The sequence below is a fragment of the Dipodomys merriami genome, unplaced genomic scaffold, assembly GCF_024711535.1.
Source record: "Dipodomys merriami isolate MVZ:Mamm:240054 unplaced genomic scaffold, mDipMer1.0.p SCAF_332, whole genome shotgun sequence".
NCBI classification, from domain to species: Eukaryota; Metazoa; Chordata; class Mammalia; order Rodentia; family Heteromyidae; genus Dipodomys; species Dipodomys merriami.
In genome coordinates, this window is record NW_027204849.1 from 1,037,852 (window position 1) to 1,054,168 (window position 16,317).

General features: G+C 40.8%; 1 protein-coding gene across 3 annotated transcripts in view; it reads right to left on the reverse strand.

Moving 5' to 3' along the window:
- Positions 1–1,428: 1,428 nt before the first annotated feature.
- Positions 1,429–16,317, reverse strand: part of LOC138803083 (tyrosine-protein phosphatase non-receptor type 22-like) — a 46,334-nt gene continuing 31,445 nt past the window's right edge. For 2 of the 3 annotated variants that reach the window (XM_069986917.1, XM_069986918.1), the window contains exons 18-24: positions 14,328–14,387; positions 13,339–13,419; positions 13,049–13,158; positions 11,393–11,423; positions 7,126–7,203; positions 2,339–2,445; positions 1,429–1,619 (exon numbers count right to left, since the gene is read on the reverse strand). In XM_069986917.1, the coding sequence (XP_069843018.1) occupies positions 2,381–2,445; positions 7,126–7,203; positions 11,393–11,423; positions 13,049–13,158; positions 13,339–13,419; positions 14,328–14,387 (425 nt within the window). In that variant the 3' untranslated portion in view covers positions 1,429–1,619; positions 2,339–2,380. The remainder of the gene's footprint in view (positions 1,620–2,338; positions 2,446–7,125; positions 7,204–11,392; positions 11,424–13,048; positions 13,159–13,338; positions 13,420–14,327; positions 14,388–16,317) is intronic. The other variant, XM_069986919.1, reaches the window with a different exon arrangement.

Here is a 16,317-nt window from a genome sequence, read left to right on the forward strand (position 1 = left end):
TTTTTTTTTTTTTGGTGTGTGTGGTGGTCCTGGGATTTGAACTCTGGCCCTGGATCCTAAGCTTTTGCTTGAGGCTAGTGCTCTACCACTTTAGCCACAGGGCCATTTCAGACTTTTTCTGAACAGTTTATTGGACATAAGTCTCATGGACTTTCCTGACCAGGCTAGATTTGAACTGTGATCCTCAAATCTCAGCCTCCTGAGTAGCTAGAATTACAGGGCTAGGGCATTTTTCTATTCACAAAATGTTACTAGAAGCTGGGTGCCGATGGCTCACACCTGTAATCCTAACTACTCAGGAGTCTGAGATATGAGGACCATCGCTGAAAGCCAACACAGGCAAGAAAGTCTGTGAGACTCATCTCCACAAAAAAGCCAGAAGTAAAGCTGAGGCTCAAGTGGGTGGCTGAGGGCTAGCCTTGAGCAAAACAGCTCAGGGACAGCACCCATGCAAGGCCCAGGGGAATCACAAAACAAAACAGGGTACCAAAGGACAGTGGCTATTTCATTATTTTTCTAGAATTGGTAATTGAATAACTCATTCAGTTATCTGGAATGTAGATGCACCTGTTACAAGTTGGTATATCCAAATAAAATAGATTACTGATATTTGTACTTTTTATTCTCTTAAATAGCATTTCTTTTCTTTTCTTTTCTTTTCTTTTTGGTCTGATCGTGGGGCCTGAACTCTGGGCCTGGGTGCTGTCCCTCAGCTCTTCAGCTCAAGGCTAGCACTCTACCACTTGAGCCACAGTGCCACTTCCGGGTTTTTTCTTTTTGCTTATGTGGTGCTGAGGAATCGAACCTAGGGCCTCATGCATGCAAAGCAAGCGCTCTACCACTGAGCCACCTTCCCAGCCCCAGCATTTCTTTTCTTATCTTAGTTTCCACAACATTTGAGATGACATTGGGATTTACTATAGTTAGGCAAAAATAGGGAAAGTTGGCTCACGCCTATAATCCTAGCTACACTCACTCAGGAGGCCAAGATCTGGGGATCGCGGTTCAAAGCCAGCCAGAGCAGGAAAGACCAAGAGATCTCCAATTAACCACCAGAAAACTGAAAGTAGGGCTGGGAAGGTAGCTCAGTGGTAGAGCACTTGCCTTGCATGCATGAGGCCCTGGGTTCGATTCCTCAGTACCACATAAGCAAAAAGCCGGAAGTGGCACTGTGGCTTAAGTGGTAGAGCGCTAGCCTTGAGCTGAAGAGCTGAGGGACAGTGCCCATGCCCTGAGTTCAGGCCCCACAACCGGACCCAAAAACAAAAAACTGAAAGTGGTGCTGTGGCTCAAATGGTAGAGTGCTAGCCTTGAGCAAAAGAGCTCAGGGACAGTGCCCAGGCCCAGAGTTCAAGCCCCATGACCAACAAAAAAAAAGGGGGGGGGATACTTATTGTTAGGCAGTTATTTTATTCCACAACTACAAGGTAAGATTTTAAAGAAGCTTTATACCATATTAGGGCAATGTAGATATTTTACTGAGATGTAACACTTTGCACACTTTTAAATTTTACACTCATGCTGGCCATGGTAGGGGCAAGTGTAGTCTGGCCTCAGGACGATGCAGCAGGAGGATCGCTTGAGCCCAGGGATTCAAGACCAGCATAGCAAAGCTCCACCTAAAAAATAAAAATAAAAGCAAGAAAGAAAAGAAATAGAAAATAAAATAGAGTGACTTTCAAATTTTAAAATAATGCTGGGTGTTGGTGGTTTACACCTGTAATCCTAGCTACTCAGGGCTGAGATCTGAGGGTTACAGTTAGAAGCCAGTCCAGGCAGGAAAGTCCATGAGACTCTCATCTCCAATAAACTACTCAGAAAAAAACGAAGTGGTACTGTGGCTCAAAGTGCCATAGCATAAAAGCTCAGGGACAGCACCAGTCCCTGAGTTCAAGCCCCATGACCGACAAAATAAAATAAGGCCGTTTTAAAAGTGTTACTACCAGGTGCGTGGGGCTCACACCTGTAATCCTAGCTACTCAGGTTCAAAGCCAGTCAGGTCAGGCAAGTCCATGAGACTGTCTTCTCTAATTAACCACCAAAAAGCCAAAGTGACTCAAGTAGTAGAGCACCAGCCTTGAGGAAAAAGGCTCAAGGACAGCACCCAGGTCCTAAGCTTAAGCCCCAGAACTGGCACCAAAAAAGTGTTTCTCATAGATCATTCTCTGCATAAATTCAAGTGGCAAACTTTTGGTAGTAGTTTCTAACCCACTGAAAATAATATGAAAAAAGTTGCATCTTATCACATATTATTTTTATGGTAAAGATATTAATGTATTAGCATATATTGGTATGAATATAGAAAATTTAGAATCAGTATTCTGGTAACTTTATTTACAGATGCACTTGCAGTCTGTGTTCTTATAAGTCCATAGTTGTATTAAACATTCCAGGTTGGTGGTGGGTTCCTTGGTCCTTTGGGTTTTGAGAAACGATTTCCAAAACCTGGGAACAAAAATAAACTTCAATAAAAAGAGAGCTTTTTTTTGTATATAAATGGATAGTTGGATTTTAGAATATAATAATATATGTAAATATATGGATTATTTTTTGAAGTTTAGGCAGCATCTTTGATCAATTTAGTAACAGATTATAAAGACATTATAATAATTAAAGTGTAGTGATAGCAATTATATATTTGAGTGTAGAGGCAGTGTTGGGGATTGAGTTCAGCCTCATACATGCTGAGTAAAAGTGCTCTACTGCTGGGCACAGCCCAAATTTTATCATGGTAATAACTGAGTGAAAAGCCCCAGTTATAACTTAGTCATATCACTTATACACCTTTCTATACACTCACCATCTAATCACAACTTTGAAAATTTTCAACTTCACAAAAGTAAGCACTGTTACTTGCACATTATTGTAAGAAATCCCAGGATTTATGGAGATTATCTTTGAAAAAGCTTAGAAAAATAAACAATTCTAAAAAATTAAGTAGTAACCAGGTGCCTGTGGCTCACGCCTGTAATACTAGCTACTTAGGAAGCTGAAACCTAAGGGAACAGTAAAGTCTGTGAAACTCTTTATCTCCAATTAACCACCAGAAAACCTAAGTGGCTTGGTAGCTCAAGTAGTAGAGCTGAGGGGCAGCACCCAGGCCCAGAGTTCAAGACCCCACCCCACTCCCCCAAAAAAACCTAAGCAGTAAAATAACTTTTTACTTATCTTTCATCCTCAAACTCATTTCCCTCAACTCCCACACAGAAGCAAAATGAGGAAAATTTTCACAATAATGAAGTCTATTTCAGGATACTTTAAAAGATTTTCAGATTGGCTGGGAATGTGGCTCAGTGGTAGAGTGCTTTAGCATGCATGAAGTCCTGGGTTCGATTCCTTAGTGCCACATAAACGAAAAAGCCAGAAGTAGCGCTGTGGCTCAAGTGGTAGAGCACTATCCTTGAGCAGAGGAAGCTCAGGAACAGTGCCCAGTCTCTAAGTTCAAGCCCTAGGACCGGCAAAAAAAAAAAAAAAAAAAAAAAAAAAGACTTTCCAGTTGAGGACACTGAATTTTTTTTTAATTCCTAGTGGCAACTAGGGCCTTATTAACTGAGAAATAAAAGATGTGAACAGAGAACAGTTTCTTCATAACCTAGTAGCTACTCCTGTATTGCTTAAATCTCAACCTTCAGAAACTATACCAGAAATGGAAGTGTAGTCTAGTAGGAAAAGAGAAAAAAAAAATTAAGAGGGCTGGGGATGTAGCTCCATGGTAGTGCACTTATCTAGCAAGCACAAAAACCTGATGAGGGGCTGGGAAGGTGGCTCAGTGGTAGAGTGCTTGCCTCGCATGCATGAGGCCCTGAGTTCAATTCCTCAGCACCACACAAGCAGAAAAAGCCAGAAGTGGGCTGGGAAGGTGGCTCAGTGGTAGAGCGCTTGCCTTGCATGCATGAGGCCCTGGGTTCGATTCCTCAGCACAACATAAGCAAAAAGAAAAAAGCCAGAAGTGGCACTGTGGCTCAAGTAGTAGAGCGCTAGCCTTGAGCTGAAGAGCTGAGCGACAGCGCCCAGGCCCAGAGTTCAGGCTCCACGACCAGACCAAAAAATTAAAAACAGAAAAAGCCAGAAGTGGCACTGTGGCTCAAGTGGTAGAGCGCTAGCCTTGAGCTGAGGAGTTGAGGGACAGTGCCCAGGCCTAAAGTTCAGGCCCCATGACTGGCAAAAAAAAAAAAAACCCTGATGAATCAAAACCACCCTAAGGGCTGGGAAGGTGGCTCAGTGGTAGAACGCTTGCCTTGCATGCATGAGGCCCTGAGTTCGATTCCTCAGCACCACAGAAGTAAAAGGAAAAAAGTCGGAAGTGGCTCTGTGGCTCAAGTGGTAGAGCGTTAGCCTTGAGCTGAAGAGCTGAGGGACAGCGCCCAGGCCGAGTTCAGGCCTCACAACCAGACCCCCCTCCCAAAAAAAAAAAAAAACACCCTAATAAAGAAGGAGAAGGAAGGAAAAACATTTCAGGATACATAATGGCATGCCAGAGTCAAAAATCTCAGCCAGGTGTTGGTGGCTCACACCTGTAATCCTAGCTACTCAGGAAGCTGAGGTCTGATAATCTCAGTTCAAAACCAACCCAGCAGGAAAGTCTTAAAGACTCTTATCTCTAATTAACCACCAGAAAACTCCAAGTGTCGCTGTGGCTTAAAGTGGTAGAGCACTAACCTTGAACAACAACAAAAAACCTCAGGGACAGCACCCAAGCCCTGAGTTCAAGCTCCATGACTGATCCATTCTCCCCCCCCCCCCCAAAAAAAAAATCTCAGTGTGGACAGCTGATCCATGATCCTCATGGCCTGGGCACAGAAATGAGGACACCTGACTTTGACTGGTCAGTTCTCAAGAGATGACTCACAGAATCAGGATAGGACTGGATGTGGGCAGTGGGCACAGGAGATGAAGGAAAAAGAAAATGGGACGCAGACATGCCAGAACACTCAATGTACAGATGTGAAAGAGGAAGTGGAAACATGAGGCGAGTCTTCGGGGAAGGAGCAGATGGGAGGCGTGACTGGTGGAGAAGCATTGAACACTTAGATGGACAGGTTAAATTGTAACCCTGTACAACCTTTTGAAGTTTAGAAAATAAAAAGATACCTAAATTTTTTTAATTTCAAAAGGAGCAATGAAAATAAATGCGGATAAATTATTCAAATACTGGTATATTTGAGAGGAACATGATATTTATCCTTATGTCAGGTCACAGACCATGAGTTATTTGAGTGGCATCATTCATTTAAAGCTATGAAAGGAACTATTGGTGGTCCAGGCAAAGTTTGGAGCTTTTTTTCATAGTTTCTGCAATATCCTACATCAATGCTTTCAACTAAATGTTAATTTCATAAAATTTAATTATAACACTTTATTTAATTATAACACTTTTTTAATTATAACACTTGAAATCTTAGTGTTAATCCAAACAAACTTTTATGACTAAAGAGACATATATTCTAGTTAAACATTTTCTCCAAGTGAGATAAGAGGTTGCCGCCTCTGCTTCCTCAGAAATAAAATTATACTGGAGTTATAATATATGTCCCCCCAATCTCTCTGACAACTTAGTTATGTCTAAATTTTCTTCAGGGGAAGAAGAGCTGACTGATACTGCCACTTCCAGGCCAATGAGTAAACCAAAAGAGGAGAAGATGGAAGCCACGCTCCTCATGTCCCCTGCCACCTGCAATCTGGACATGTGGCAGTCTAATTTTGACCATGCAAATAAGGGTAATACCAGGGTTGGAAGTGCGGCTCAGCAGACCATCAGTCAGTGTGCAAATGCACTGGGTACCAAGTGTGTGTCCTGCTTTCAGAAAAGAAAAAGAGAGAAGGGTAACACCCTTAAGCACCACTCCCAAAAGTACCAGAGATTCCTGGGATCTCCTAGATCTTTTCACATATCTGTTTTTGTACTAACAACAATTTCTACTAGCAGGATCCTATGTTAATTGTAGAATTCTTTTTTTTTTTTTTGGGGGGGGGGTCCAGTCGTGGGGCCTGAACTCTGGACTTGGGCGCTGTCCCTCAGCTCTTCAGCTCAAGGCTACCACTCTTGAGCCACAGCGCCACTTCCGGCTTTTTTTTTTTTATGCTTACATGGTACTGAGGAATCAAACTCAGGGCCTCATGCCTGCAAGGCAAGCGCTCTACCACTGAGCCACCTTCCCAGCCCAATTGTAGAATTCTTACAAAAAATTTATAGTGGACAGGGAATGTGGCTTAGTGGTAGAATGCTTGCCTACCATACATGAGGACCTGGGTTTGATTCCTTGGTACCATATACACAATAAATAAAATTAATAAAAGAAAGGGGAAAATAACCATTAAAGTTAAAAAATTATAGTATATTACTTTATATGATAGCTGTCAGAATAATGGAATCTTGAAGTTATACAAAATTTAAAATTATCACTTTGTTTATGTTTGCTATAGTTTTTGTTTTTTATGGGTTGGCTTTTTTTTTGTTTGTTTGTTTGTTTGGTTTGTTTGTTTTTTGTCCATCATGGGTCTTGAACTCTGGGCCTGGGAGCTGTCCCTCAGCTCTTCAGTTCAAGGCTAGTGCTCTACCACTTGAGCCACAGCAACACTGTAAGTTTGTTGTAGACGGGAACAAGTACCACTACATCCAAATTTCTTCATCTGGTTAGTCATTTTTATTACTCTACATGCCAGCATAATAATTTTGTCTCTCAGCTTTATTTTCCACATGTGCTAGACAATTCAATCCTATTTGAGATGCTAAGTAGCTGAATTTAAAAATAAAAAGATGCCAGGCACCAGTGGCTCACACCTGTAATCCTAGCTACTCAGGAAACTGATATCTGAGGATGTGGTTTGAAACCAGCCCCAGCAGGAAAGTCTGTGAGGCTGTTATCTCCAGTTAACCACAAGAAAACCAGAAGTAGTGTTGTAGCTCAAAGTGGTAGAGCCCTAGCCTTGAACAGAAAAGGCTCAGGGACAGCACCAAGGCCCTGAGTTCAAATCCTACAACTGACATAAAATAATAAAAAGATAAATTGCTTGAAAAGAACTAAATATAATGACTATACCTGCAGCCATAAATAATGCTAAAGCTGTATTTCTGGTGCTATAAGTTATCCAATTCTAAAAACTGCTATAAAATAAAGCCCATACCAAAATTCAGAAAGGAACTGGAGTTTTTTGACTGAACAGATTCTGCTGGCTTGTTTGGTGGGTTAGAATTACAGATGCCTGTAATCAAAGGAAAAAATGTAAGGGAAAGAATGAATACAGATTCAGATGACTTTATCAGATTACATAATTATTGACAATAAACATTTTTCTCCCTAGAAATTAGTACTCTCAAATAAATACATCAGTATCAAATAAGAAAATATAAGTGCTTACAAATGGGTTGACACTATAATCTCATTTGTATGTGTTATATATGTGTTCAAAAGATTTCTTTGCAGAGGTTGAAGGCATGGCTCAGGTGGTAGAGTGCCAGCCAGTCATCGTAAGGGTCTGATAGAAGTTCCAGTTCTTGTGTCAGACAAAAAGAAAAAAAATCTTTCTTACATATCTTATGCTCCTGGGATCTCTTCATATCCCAGCCACTTTTTTTTTTTTTTTTGTCAGTTGTGGGGCCTCAACTCGGGGCCTGGGCACTATCCCTCAGCTCTTCAGCTCAAGGTTAGCGCTCTACCACTTGAGCCGCAGCACCACTTCCAGCTTCTTCTGCTTATGTGGTGCTGAGGAATCGAACCTAGGGCCTCATGGATACAAGGCAAGTACTCTACCACTGAGCCACTTTCCCAGCCCTTCTTTTTTTGTTCTTAACATCAGAACTCAGTGTGGCTGTATATGTACGCACTTAATATTAGGACTCTAGAAACATCTTTCCCTTCTAGGAAGTACTTGAGTATACATCATTAGAACACATAGTAGTTCTAGTTATATGTATTAAATGAGTATTGTTGAATACCTACTATATGCCATGTATTGGGCTAGGCATTGAGGAGAACAGGAATACAAGTGGATTAAAATGAGGAAGTTCAAGAAATTGCAGTCAACTACATGTCAATTGGGAGTTTTATACACACACACACACACACACACACACACACACCTCCCAAACACACACACACACACACACACACACACCTCCCAAAGGAGCATACTGCTGTTTTTCTTAAAGGAGGCAAAGGTGTGTATTAGCCTGAATTGCCTTTCTTCATATTGTGCATTTATTTTACTTTTACTTCTTTTCTTTTCTTTTTTTGCCAGTCCTGGGACTTGAACTCAGGGCCTGGAACTGTCTCTGAGCTGCTTTTGCTCAAGGCTAGTGCTCTACCACTTGAGCCACAGTGCCACTTCTAGCTTTTTCTGTGTATGTGATACTGAGGAGTCAAACCCAGGGCTTCATGCATGCTAGGCAAGCACTCTACTACTACTAAGCGACATTCCCAGCCCCACATTCCTTCTCATAATAGTACTCTAATTTTCAATCAATCTGCCCCAGTTTTCAGTCTCTATACTTCTAGTGGAGCTGATGAATTAAATGACCAATAGCTCTTGGTACATGGTAAAGGTCTGGCCTCATTCCTAGTCAGTCCATATGCTTATGTAACAATGGTTAAATACTATGCCTACACTGTCCTATTGAGAACTGGTTCAAGGATGGGCAAATGAACCCCACCAATAAAATCAGACCCAAGTAAGACTAGTCCTCCTACTGAAGCAACCAAAAAAGAGCTAGCTTTTTTTTCCTTTCACATACCTGGAACCACTTGAAAACAACCTGCCTATGAGTAAAGTAGTAAAATGAAACAGCGAGAAATATGGAATGAGTGATTAGGTGCTATTATAGCAATTGATTATAGCCAGTAAACACCCCCCCATCTTAATCAGCACCCAAGTTAGGTTTTCTATCACTTGTAACTGGATTTTATTTTATTTATTTATTTATTTTTGGTCGTGGGGCTTGAACTCTGGTCCTGGGTGCTGTCCCTCAGCTCTGCAGTTCAAGGCTGGCGCTCTACCACTTGAGCCACAGGGCCACTTCCATTTATTTCTTTTTTTAAGTTATTTTTATTGTTATTATGAAGTTGATGTACAAAGAGGTTACAGTACAGGTAGTTAGTATATTTCTTTTGGAAAATGTCATACCTTCTCTTGCTCTCTCCCAGTTTTCCCTCCCATCCCCACCTATGAGTTGTAGGCAATTGAATGATTTTTGATCAATTAAAATTTCCCATCAAAAGTTGGCATCAGGCACCATGGTTAACAACCTCTACTCTTTTGAGTTATAATTCATTCTCCATACTGCAGCCAGGATGACCTTTTTATGAAATAGTATGAGTGCAGTATATAACATCTTGGTCTAAAACCCAGTATGGCCTCTTACTGCACTTGGAATAAACTCTAACATGACCTACATCAATCCACACTCTTCCCCTATCTTTCCAGCCCTGTCTACTTCTCTCTGCCCTTTACTCACTACCGTGCACTGTGATGGCCTCCTACAATATGGAGACGGAGGTTCTGTATATGCAGTTTCTTCCTGGAATGATCTTCCCATGGTTTGCCTACCTGGCTGTTCATGTCAGGTTCAGTGGTCATGTTCTTTGAAAGTGCTTCACAGACCCCTTTTGTTCTCTTGTTTTGTACTCTCATTTTCCTTAATGTTATTTCTTGCAGTTATTGCAATGTTATTATGTATTTGTGAACTTATTGAATCTCTCACTAAACTTAAGTTCCACATATCCCTAAAAGCCAACATTTTATTTGTGTAAGTGCCTTACACAATGTCTGGCACATAGTAGGCACTCAACAAGCACTTAATGAATGAATAATGCAGATTACAATGAGGCTTAAATGACATAAAAATATTAATTTTGTTTAAAAAAATTTTTAACTGTAATCCAGTAAACATGCACTTCTCCAGTTGTATAGTGAGAGACAGAGAACACATGAGCAAGTATGGGTGTTTAGATTTAAAGCTTCAGGATCAATTTGAATGGCTAGGTTTGTTCTTATGTGCAAAAAATCATAGAATCAAAGTAGTTATTAAAAAATGAAGGTAAAACCCACCTAGATCCAAGAAATGTTCTTAAAGTTTTCTCAAGGCTCTTTGTCTCTACCTATACTGCAAGTATAATATCAACAGCTGTTTAGGCCTTTGTGATTATTAAATCAAATTATTACCATATTTTATACACTTGCTTTTTTTTTTTTTTTTTTTTTGGTCAGTTGTAGAACTTGAACTCTGGGCCTGGGCACTGTCCCTCAGCTCTTCAGCTCATGGCTAGCACTCTACCACTTGAGCCGCAGAGCAACTTCCAGTTTTCTAGTGGTTTATTGGAGGTAAGAGTCTCATGGATTTTGCTGCCCGGGCTGACTTTGAACAACAATCCTCAAATCTCAGCCTCCTGAGTAGCTAGGATTACAGGCGGCCACCGGCACCCAGCTACACTTGCTTTTATAAACAAGGATATCTATGACAATTTCCAAAGTTTCAAGCAACTGTGGAGTTTTGGGGGAGTTTTCTTTGTTGATTTGTTTTTTGTCAGTCATGGGGCTTTAACTCAGGGCCTGGGCACTCTCCCTGAGCTTTTTCACCCAAGGCTAGCTCTCTACAACTTTAAGTCATGTCTACATGTCCAGTTTTCTGGAGGTTAATTGGAGATAACAGTCTCACAGGGGACTGGGAGGGTGGCTTAGTGCTTGCCTAGCATGCATAAAGCCCTGGGTTCAATTCCTCAGAACCACATAAACAGAAAAAGACAGAAGTGGTGCTGTGGCTCAAGTGGTAGAGTGCTAGCCTTGAGCAAAAGAAGCTCAGGGACAGTGCCCAGGCTCTGAGTTCAAGCCCCAGGTCTGGCACACACACACACACACAAAAAAAGAGTCTCACGGACTTTTCTGCCCAGGCTGGCTTTGAACCATAATCCTCAGATCTCAGCCTCCGGAGTAGCTAGGATTACAGGTGTGAGCCACCTGTGGGTTTTATTTTCATTACAATATAGCAAAATAATAATAAAGGACAGAATTTTACTGCTAAATGGAAATGTGTTAACAATTTGCTTATTTCTTAAATCAACACATTTGTTTTACAGTATGCTTCTGCTGTGATTATGTTCAAAGAAAATAATCTGAGATCAGACTGATAGCAGTGTTAAGTAGTGCACTTTATGGCAGCAAGCACAGGCATTGAAATAATGATTATGTATGCATTGCACCCTGCCTAGGTCGGCACTGTGGAGCCTGCAGAGCATTAGCCTGAGGCTCTTCTCGTCCCAGGACTCTATGGTGACTTTGTTTAGGCATCAAATTACCAATTTTTTCCAAGAGTGGTTATAGAAAGAAAAACTGCATAACTGTAAAAGTGACATCTGTATATACACATAAACTCCTTAGAAATAAGTACAAAAAAACTTACTTTTTTTCATGTTTCGCAAAATTTTCAAACTCTACAAAGTGAAGAAAAGGAAAAGAATTGAGATTTTTTTCCTATAAACTTCAAAATACTTTAATGAAATAGAAATAAAGACTTAAGACAGAAGGATTAGTATTCTTAAAATCAGCCATGAAAATATTTCTATCTTCTATGTGCATGCGTGTGTATATGTGTGTGTGTGTGCATGCATGCCTGTGTTTCTGGGGTTTGAATATAAGGCTTTATACTTCCTAGGCAAGCACTTTCCTGATGGTTAAACCACCTCCTACCTTCCCATCTTACCATTGTTAATTCTGTTCAGACCTCCATGTGATTCTACTTTTACTACCAGTATAAATACCACAGTACATATTTACAAATAATGCTGTCAGAATAATATCAGGTTAAAAATAAAGGTCCTCCTTTGCTCTTTTATTAGGAGTACTCTAAGGGCTTGGCTCTGAATACACTGTGATACACAGCCAGTTAGCATTCAAGCCAAGAAATTCTGCCCATTGTGTTTCATATCTTTAGCCCCTCAATTTCCTTCTGTTTCTCCATAAACCCAAGTCTTGGCCTACGTATGGCTGTCTGTTTAGCTTATATCTTCAAGAAACCTACCCAGATTTCTTCTTTGCTCAGCTTTCTTTCTTTCTTTTTATTTATTTATTTACTTACTTACTTAATTACTTGTCATTCGTGGGGCTGAACTCTGGGCCTGGGCGCAGACCCTCAGCTCTTCAGCTCAAGGCTAGTGCTCTACCACTTGAGCCACAGCACCACTTCCGGCTTTTTCTGCTTATGTGGTGGTGAGGAATCGAACCCAGGGCCTCATGCATTCAAGGCAAGCACTCTATCACTGAGCCACCTTCCCAGCCCACTCAGCCCACCCCTGGTTATTTTTTTATTTCTAATTTTCACAGAGGTTTCATGTAGGTCTTCTATTCCCATAGGTTAACTAGACTGTCTTCAAGGCCGGTAAGGTATCTTTTATAAGCTATCCATACTCCTAACACCTAACAGAAATAGGACATTCCATGTAATAGATAGCGTGTTTTTTTTTTGTAAAATGTTTATACTTTCACAGAATTATTCACAATCTTAAAAAAATCCCAATAAAATGTTTCAATCTTTGTCTTTACACTGTTTCTAATCCTGTCCCATAGATAACCAGTTTCCTGAGTGTGCAGGTGATGTGAGGATGGGTGTGTGCCTGCATGTGTGCTGTACTGTGGTTTAAACTCAACTCTTGCCTGGCTTTTTCATTCAAGGCTGGTTGGCACTCTACCACTTGGGCAACTCCTCCACTTCTGGCTTTTTGCTGATTAATTGGAGCTGAGAGTCTCACAGATTTTTCTGTTGGACTGGCTTCAAACTTTGATCCTCAGATCTTAGCCTCCTGAGTAGCTAGAATTACAAGCATGAGTCACCAGCCCCCAGCTTATTGGGCATTTTATAAATTGGTAAATAAAATTTAAGGAGAAATAAAATCATAATGTAGTAATTTTTTCATTGTTTGTTTTCTAATAATTTTGACTGTTGTGAGATCAGAACTAAGTTTTAGGTAAGGGATTCAATTTTCAATGTTAATTCTGAGAGCAGCAAACCTTCAATAAGGAAAACTTGAGGCAAACTTTCTAAATCTCCAGTCTGTCTTACCTTACTTCTCGTGAAACTCTTTCCAGGAGTCTTCAGTGTTTGTTTTGGACATGTTGAGTGCCCTATATTCTCAGGACAGCTAATAGTTTCTGTAGAGTGGGCCTCCATACCTGAAAAAAAAAGTTTCTTAAACTTTTAGGTTTGATATAATATTTCTATTATATATTGTGGGTTTTTAATGTATTCTTTTATCATTTTTATCCTTTGTACCTTTTCTGTGTCTTACTTTACTGTTGATCTCACATATTCTAATTTTATAAGTTTTTTGGAGAGAAACTACTGCCACTTACAGTCTTCATCAGCAAGGAAGAAGGATTCCGGTGTTCTTTCTGGAAGGGGAGGTGGAGATGGAGAACCATCGTGACACAGATCTGTCGTAAGAGAAGTACACAGAAAGCAAAACATTCCAGCAGTTAAAAGTCGTAAGTCAAGCCCCTTTTGTATAATTTTTCAATTAGCCAATATTAACTGAAACCACAAAATAAAAATTATCAAAATGACCAGAACCTCAAGAACTTTGTGCTTCTTCTTCTTTAGCAAATGAGTCTGTGGTTTATCAGGCACTGGTGGCTCATACCTGTAATCCTAATTCAGGAGGCTAAGATCTGAGGATCCACAGTTCAAAGCCAGCCTAGATAGGAAAGTCTGAGAGACTCTTATCTCCAATTAGTCACCAAAAAAGCCAGAAGTGGTGCTGTAGCTCAAGTGGTAGAATGCTATCCTTGAGCAAAAGGAGCTTAGGCATAGCACCCAGGCCCAGGACTGGCAAAACAAAACAAAAAAACTTCAGAGTTCACAGATTATCAAGCTTGTAAATCTAAATACTATTTTACAGCAATCTTATATTTAATAAAGTTATGAGAATATAATTGGTCAGATCTAGAATAGTAAGCCATGTTTAGGACTTGTAAACAAAAAGCATAAATACAAAAAGAACTTAAAATATGTAGGAAACATATAAACAAAATACAAAATATAGAACTGGTTTGAATCTAAATTTAAATCATAAAAAGACATTTTTAGTCTACTGGTGAAAATTATTCACACTCTAGATACTAGATAATATTAAGGAATTATTATATTGATATGATAATGCAACTATGGTTGAGTCTGAAATTTTCCATAATATGGAAATTTAAATAGGTCAGGCTTATTAATGTATACCTGTAATCCTAGCCACTCAGAGGTATTGATCAGGAGAATTATGTATTAAGGCAATCCCAGGAAAAAGGTTAACAAGACTCTATTTCAACAAAAAAGTTGGTGTTGTAATTCATACCTGCAGTCTCAGCAATATGGTACACATCATCAGTAGAAGGATCATGATCCACGGCTAGCTCTGGGAGGAAAAATAAGGGTGAGATCCTACCTGAAAAAACTAACAAATGCAAAAAGGGGCTGGGGTCATGACTTAAGTGGGAAAGTGCCTGCCTAGCAAATGCCAGGCCCTAAATTCAGTCTTCAGTACCACCAGTTTACAAAATAATAAGCGAGGCACTGGCGGCTCATGCCTGTCATCATCATTACTCTAAGATCGAAGTTCAAAGCCACCCTGTGAGGGAATCTCCCTGTGAAACTTTTATCTCCAGTGAACCATTAGAAAACCGGAAGTGGTCCTGTGGCTCAGAGCTGTACAACACTAATTAGCCTTGAGTGGAAACGGTCAGAGACAGCACCCAGGCCTTGAGTTCAAGCACCACGACCAACAAAAGAATAAATAAATTAATAATAATAAGATCGCCGGGTGCCGGCGGCTCACGCCTGTAATCCTAGCTATTCAGGAGGCTGAGATCTGAGGATCAAGATTCAAAGCCAGCCCAGGCAGGAAAGTCTGTGAGACTCTTATCTCCAATAAACCACCAGAAAACTGAAAGTGGCACTGTAGCTCAAGTAGTAGAGCATTAGCCTTGAGCTGAAGAGCTGAGGGATAGCGCCCAGGCCTACAGTTCAAGACCCACGACCGACAAAATAATAATAATAATAATAAGGTCCTAGACGTGGCTACTATTTCTTCATACTGAAAACCCTTTCTCTTATATAATTAGTTACAATACTGGGCACTTTACTCTTTATCTTATTGTAACTTAGAATTCACAGGTCTACCTACTCCAGGTGTTTCATTTTTTTGCTTTCTTTTTTTTGGGGGGGGGGTCCGGTCGTGGGGCCTGAACTCTGGGCCTGGGCGCTGTCCCTCAGCTCTTCAGCTCAAGGCTAGTGCTCTACCACTTGAGCCACAGCGCCACTTCCGGCTTTTTTCTTTTTGTTTATGTGGTACTGAGGAATCGAACCCAGGGCCTCAAGCATGCAAGGCAAGTGCTCTACCACTAAGCCACTTTCCCAGCCCCTTTTTTTTTTTTTTTTGTCGGTCGTGGGGCTTGAAAACTCTGGGCTTGGACACTGTCCCTGTGCTCTTTAGCTCAAGGTGAGCACTCTACCACTTGAGCCACAGCACCACTTCCAGTTTTCTGGTGGTTTATTGGAGATAAGAGTCTCCCGGACTTTCCTGTCTGGGTTGGCTTTGAACCGAGATCCTTAGATCTCAGCCTCCTGAGTAGCTAGGATTACAGGCGTGAGCTACGGGCACCCAGCTTGTGCCGTGTTTGAAAGGTACTCTCAACTTGTGTGAGATCAGCTGTTTTAGACTAAGTATGTGTGCTACTTGTCCTTCTGTGCCTGGTTTATTCCACTTAACATGATCTCCAGTTCCATCCATGGTTGCTGCAAATGTAAGGGTTTCGTTCTTTTTTCCTGCTGAACAGGAACAATGCAAAACTGTACATTTTTCCTTTTCATTCTTGGTACTGAGGATTGAGCCCAGACAAGCACTTTACCAATAAGCTCCATCCAAGGTGTCCACATTTTCTCCATCAGGCATCATTTGATGAACACTTGGTTTGTTCTTTTTGTCTGTCTGTCTGTCTCTCTATCTCTGAGGCACTGGGGTTTAAACTCAGGGCTTTGCAGTTAGATAAACAGGTATTCTTTTGACTGAGCCACATCTCCAGCCCAGATTTTTGTGGTTATTTTTGAGACTGGGTCTTGTATCCAGCCCAAGCACTGGCCTAGGTATCATCCACATACATTGTCAGGCTTCCAGGAAGCTAGAGTAACAGGAGCACACCATGGCACCCAGCTTTGTTGAGAAGGGCTCTCAGGAACATTTCTGCCCAGGCTAGCCTCAAACCACAATCCCAACAACCTCAATCTACCAACTAGCTAGCAGGGTGAGCCACCAGTGCCCTATATGAAGTGCAACATTTTTATTGGCA